General features: G+C 37.4%; 1 protein-coding gene across 1 annotated transcript; it reads left to right on the forward strand.

Annotated features, from left to right (window-relative positions):
* Nucleotides 1-567: 567 nt before the first annotated feature.
* LOC108565817 (disintegrin and metalloproteinase domain-containing protein 10-like) lies at nt 568-5,617 on the forward strand (the record flags this gene model as incomplete). Its single annotated transcript, XM_017925463.1, is given in 7 exon segments — nt 568-684; nt 2,062-2,190; nt 2,253-2,421; nt 2,502-2,671; nt 2,736-2,903; nt 3,005-3,382; nt 3,930-5,617. Coding segments are annotated over 7 exon segments (2,250 nt in total), but the record flags the coding sequence as incomplete, so codon positions are not given.
* Nucleotides 5,618-6,682: the final 1,065 nt, after the last annotated feature.

Below are 6,682 nucleotides of genomic sequence, written 5' to 3' on the forward strand. Positions count from 1 at the left end.
TTAATTCCTTGCCTTTTATGTGTACCTCGCGCCTTCTTCTCTCTTCCACTCTTAATTCTTTTTTTTTATATATTTTGTAGTTCCATTGTTTCTTCGGCGCTGTTCATTTTCGGGTGCGTTTTATTAGCACTAAATTGTGCTGAAGTCAACTTGAAACGAATAAAGAAAACAAAATCTGGACTGATTGTTTTTTTTTTTTAATTTTTGTCTAATTCATCAAAACCAACAAGAAAAATGTTGGAATTGCAACAGTTTTCAATCGTGGATCGCATTTAAATGAAATAGAAATTGCGTTTCGGACAAAGAACCATACCTTGTGGAACTCTATTTAATTATGCAACCAAACATATGCTAAATTTGTGAATTGCATCACTTGCACACTTCACTACAGAAATGGATTGACGCTATTAAGGTTTATGGCGCAATCACTTTACACCGGAAACCCTTTTGTCCTCGAACAAAAAATTTATTACAATTGTTTTTTTTTTCAATTTAAACATTCATTCGCTATTCGATACTTTTGTTTTATTTATTGTTTTGTTTTCTTCGTTTGTTTCAGAGGAGGATTACGACGCTTTCTGCTTGGCCTACATGTTTACTTACAGGGATTTCGAGATGGGAACGTTAGGGTTGGCGTGGACCGGAGATCTGAAGAATGCCGGTGGCGTTTGCGAGAAGAACGGGGTAAGTTCGTAAAATTTGTGAATTTAACGTCAAATTATGATATTTAACACATTGATGACGGCACCGGTGGGTCATTAATTATAAATAATAGTTTTGTTGCTATGTACGCCACTGATTTTGACTGAGTATAACCTCAAATATCTTAAGTCAATTACAAACTTCAAACGCCAATACATTTCTTATACATATTTTAATAATTCTTGAAGCAATTTAGAACAATACGTGATATTGTGACATATTTTAGGCATACTTTACAAATTAACTTGCGAAACATATTTGAAATTTTCATTTTCAGCTCCTAAGTAATCGAAACGCAACGGCATTAAAAATACAATATGATTATCATAAGCAGATATATAAAACATTGCAAGCTCAAAGCTTGAATGATGATATACTCGACTTGAATAGAAATTGCAATAATCAATTATTATTATTGCTTATTATAAAACCTATAGCACTTTTTCCTAGCAAGTATAGAATTGAATGAAAATTTCAATATTTTTCCCACAATTGTTATAAATTGCTTCAATATCATTAAAAAATATATAAGAAAAATTTAAACGTTTAAAGGTTATAATTGACGTAAGATATTTGACTTTTCACTCAGTCCATAGGCGTCCACGAAAAAATTTCTGGGGGCAGACAACCCGAAAAGCGCCGTCCTTAACGTGTTAAATTATGCAACCAAGTTAACTTTGTTGTTTTTGAAAAGATATTGCATAAATACATTTTGCAAGTTAATTACGTAATTGATTTGGGTGTGTGACAAAATCGATGCGTAACAATTAATAAATGTGAATCGGTTAATTGGACATCAAACATTCTGTGCGTGTGTAATTATGTAATTCGGTCGGTTTTCGGTTGGGAAACGAGAGCTCGAAATCAAAGCAATTACACGAAGATAAAACAAAAACCAATTTGCGTTTGCGTCTGTGTTCATGTTTGTGCGACTAATTGTTAAATTAATCGGACGAACGTATTGGATTCAGAGCGCCGCCCGCAAAACACGGCTCTCTCGGCTTACTCGATGCTGTTGCAAATCGTTTTCGGTTTGCGAACTTCCAGTTTGCTGCCAGGTCCTCCGGTTTAATCATGTTAAAGACCGGTCCGAACGTACGCTACTTTACGTTACGTAACGCCCGAAGCAGGTCCATTAACTACCGACGCTACAGACGCCGCCGCCTACGATTCAGAAACTTTGCAAAATTATAGCGTACCGTTCGCATTTTCGAGTGGATGCGCCTGCTTTAGAGTAAATTATATAACGTTTCACATATTATTCAATTTTTTCAATAACTATGTTTGGATTTTCTATCATACTTTTAACTTTGTTGCTAAAAGTGTTGCATATTCATTGTTTCTCATTTTAATTTGCAGCATTACCGAGGAAGCATGAAGTCGTTAAATACTGGAATTGTTACGTTGCTGAACTACGGTAAGCACGTGCCTCCAGCCGTTTCGCACGTGACGCTCGCCCACGAAATCGGTCATAATTTCGGATCACCGGTACGTTTTTATAATTGCAACAGCAACGAAAAAAAAATCAGTGAAAATTTTTAATTTAACAGCACGACCCAGAGATGTGCACCCCTGGCGGAGACGACGGCAACTTCATAATGTTCGCCAGAGCCACATCCGGCGATAAAAGGAACAACAATCAGTTTTCTCCTTGCAGCTTGAAGAGCATCAATCCTGTGCTCAACTTCAAAGCGCGTTCCGTCAAAGGTTGCTTCACAGGTAAATATAGAAGAAAGATTGAGAACACAAAAAAAAAGACTAAATTGGATTTGTTGTTGTTGTTTTTTGTTAATGTAAAGAACCGCAAGCTTCGCTTTGTGGTAACGGCGTTGTGGAGGATGGCGAAGAGTGCGATTGCGGTTGGGAGGAGGATTGCCGTGATCAGTGCTGCTTCCCTCAAAGAAGGTATCCGCCGGCGGATGAACCTCCGTGCAGATTGACGCCGAGGAGCGTTTGCAGTCCTTCTCAGGTATTTTAACAAATTTCTTCATCAATTATCAAACATAATATAATTTGATTTGATTCTTGCTTAGGGTCCTTGCTGCACGTCCGAATGTCAAGTGAAGTTTGGCAACAAGTGTCGCGATGACAACGGTTGTCGTGACGCCAGCTTCTGCAACGGTCGAGGCCCTCAATGTCCACCATCAGTGAACAAACCGAACAAAACTATATGCAACAAGGAATTCGTATGCTTCATGGGCGTAAGTTCATTTTTTTTTTATATAATTCTCCAACATCCCCGAGATGGCGCTTCAATCGTTTACTCATTAATCTATAATCCAAACTTTGTTTTTTTGTACAGGAATGCACCGGTTCCATCTGTTTAGCGTACGGTTTAGAATCGTGCCAATGCATACCGGGAAAGAACGATCCGAAGACGAAAGCGTGCGAATTATGTTGCAAACTTCCTGGCGACAATCAGCCGTGTCTGTCGTCGTTCGAATGGAACGATATGCCGTACGACATTCCCGATATGTTCTCGAAACCGGGAACGCCGTGCAACGATTACAGCGGTTACTGCGACGTCTTCCAGATGTGCAGAGAGGTGGATCCGTCAGGTCCTCTGGCGACGCTCAGAAAACTGCTTCTCTCCGAGGAGAGTATAGCCAGTTTCAAGAAATGGTTGATGGACTATTGGTACGCGGTCGTGCTCATCATAGTGACTGTCATATCTTTACTGGTAAGTTTCAATGAATAACAAAGAAAAAAAACGTATAGTTTCAAAGTTTTATCTAATGTTTGTTCCAAAATCAGATTAAAATCATACAGCAAATAAGATATCTGAAACGTAAGTTCGTAAAATGCTAAAATTGGTGAACGCCATCTGTAAGCTATACATGAATTAATGATATATTAAGCTTCCAATTGAAATCATAGATATTTCAAACTAAAAATTGATATAAATCTCTTTAAAAAATGAACGTTTTTCTTAGTATATACTTACGCCATCTGTAAGCTATACATGAATTACTGATATATTAAGCTTCCAATTGGAATCATAAAAAACTAAAAATTTATATAAATCTCTTTAAAAAATGAACGTTTTTCTCAGTAAATACTTCAAAAATGTCGTACGCCATCTGTAGGCTATACCTAAGTTACTAGAATTACTTCGATTAAAGCTCATACTATAGGCTTTCCACTAAGTATAATGCAAGATTTGTAGCTTAATTGACTGTCAAAATTCTGCGTTGTATTTAGTTATTGATTTTTGTTTTGTTTTGTAGGTCTTCAGCACTAAGGTTTTGGGTAAAAGACCTAGTGTAAAGCTGAAAACGGTGACAATAATGCACAGTCAGACGACGGAGGCTGTGCGATTACCGGAAGGAGATGGAGGAGGTGGCGGAAATGTAACCGTTCATCCGGCGGTGAGATCCAAGGTGCCTCTGAAGAGGAAAGTGCGCGACGGTAAATTGCGGAAGAAGCGTAAAGGAAAAGAAGTGACAAACAATAATAACAACAACGTGAACAACAGTCCAAATAAGTCAAAGAAGAAGAAAAGAGTTTCTGCTGCTGTCGGAGCGGAGGAAACGCGAAAGAAACTTGGAGACACTGCGGCAGTCATCGAGATTCCTCCGAGCAAAGTGAAGAAGCTGCAGCAGCAGCAACAACAACAACAACCGGTTGTCAGTGGTAACAGGAAGAAGAAAAAGAAGAAGGAGGTTATAGATTACAGCGGAGCGCAGCAAGACGGTGCAGAGGGTAAGAAAGGTCTTCTGGGTGCGGAAGTGGTGCACGGAAGTAGTTCGATGAGTCCGGAAGCGGATCCAGTTGGGAAGGTGCAAAATTGGCTGATGAAGTCGCAGCACGGGGGAGCGCTGCCAAAGTCCAAGTCGACGCCTGCCGGATTGGTGACAGGCGTCCGAAGTTCCCCACACAAGAGGGCGGTGTCCAACGTGAAACAATCGCGCGCGACGGACAAAAGCAAATCGCACAGTGTGGGCAACATCTCCGCGGAGCGAGAAAAAGTGCGTTTACAAGTGGTTTACAAACCTCCGTTCAAGTTCAGTGTGAAACTACGGAAACCGGATAAAAGTGTCGTTGTTGTGAGCAAGAAACCGGAAGCGACGGTCGTCGCACCCAAAAAGACTACGCAAAGAACGGGAGTGCTGGTGAGGACGGTGCGCGATCGGAACAACACCCGGAAGCAGCAGCAGAAGGCCGCGAACGTCGTCGATGCAGCTGCAACCAACATAACAGTCGGCGTCTCCGTAGCTACGGGACCGGTCGCACAGCAGAAGGATGCGACAAAACCAGCAATTGACATCGACTCTAACGTCCATACCGTCCAGTCCGATCTCGAAGTCCTACTTTCCGAGAGCGAATTTCTCTTCTCAGACGACTGACACACACACATACACAAACACATTCAACCTCTAAATCTGTCTACATCTCAACCCAACCCTCCTCCCACATATTAATTAACAAGTCGACGATGGCTGTGGAACGCATTCCGCGCTGCTTCTCCCCCGCAAAAGCAAACTAACTCATTTTACAATTAATATTTACAAATCGAGCGAGACTCGCATATATTCATGATATTTTGTACATTTGAACAAACAAGTCCCATGGTCTATTCAATTCGCAAAACAAATCGCCACTATTTTTTTAATTATAATTTTTTATAATAGCTCTAAGTGCAAACTGATCCAATCCAACGATCAAACTATACTACAATCGCATCCAAACAAACGCTGTTATGCAACCAACGTTGATTAAAACGCAGTATAGGTTATGCAACCCAATTAGATCCTTAACAATCATGGTAAACTATCCGGAATTGCGATTTTCAGTAAACTTTGATTTTTGGATTATCTCGTTGAGGAAATTAACCATATCAAGTCTGCAGACCAAAACAAACAAAAGAACAGCTACATAAACAATTAATTTACGCATAATAACTTATGAACAAAAAAGAAACAACGTTGTATAAAAAAAAACAAAATTATTAAAAACAATCGTGAGATGATGAAGATGAGGAGCAACTAAAAAGAATATATAAATATATTTATTTACAAAAAAAAATAATTGTAAATAATCCAATCCGCTTATATGAATATATATTATTATTGTAAAGAAGGAAAGAAAAACTAACGAGAATAATAATTGGTATTTTTACAGTGCCATCTGTGTTTTTTTTTGTACTTAATGTTATTGTCATTAATTTCGCGCGCGCGTGTATTTTGTTTTCGTTTTATTTTATTGGTATGTGTGTGTGTGTACGAGACTGGACAGAAATGTCAACGTTTCTTAAACAAAATATAATAAAAATAATAAAAAAAAAAGAACCTGTAATATTTGTAAGATAACTTTGTAAAGTGTCAATCACGTGTAATAACTTTTTTAGCGTGCCAAAAAAAAAACTATTGTTTTTTTCAATTTTAGTTGACGTAAACACGCGCTGCTNNNNACAAAAAAATAATAAATGAACAAAACAAAAGATGTGTACGGAATTTTAACATTATTAAAACAAAAAACAAATATATATATTATTATGTAATCTCAAAAACAAAAAACAAAAAAGATTCGAATTTGTGTGTTTGTCTCCATCTGTTGCGCCTAGAAAGGAATTATTTTTTCACATCCATTCCACATGACACTAATGATTATTGTAATAGACTGACTTAAGTTCACTTTACGTTTGTAACTATGTTTTACTACTACTATTATTATTATTATTTTTTTATAATTATTATACTATTTACTATTTTATTGTTTTTTTTTCTCATTCATTCCATGTCTATTCGTTCGGTTGTATACAACTTGATTGATTAAAACAAAAAGACTTATTTTCTTTTGTAAATCCACACATCCGAAATTTTTATCTCATTTACACATAATCCCCCGAAAACAACAAATTTCCAATTTATTTTACACTTTTGCCAACTTAAATTAATCAAACAATTAATAGAAATATTATAAAAAAAAAACATTTGTTTCCAATTTGAATACCAACTTTAAAATTATCATACTATATTTT

This window comes from Nicrophorus vespilloides, unplaced genomic scaffold, assembly GCF_001412225.1.
Source record: "Nicrophorus vespilloides isolate i.1.1-1 unplaced genomic scaffold, Nicve_v1.0, whole genome shotgun sequence".
NCBI lineage: Eukaryota > Metazoa > Arthropoda > Insecta > Coleoptera > Silphidae > Nicrophorus > Nicrophorus vespilloides.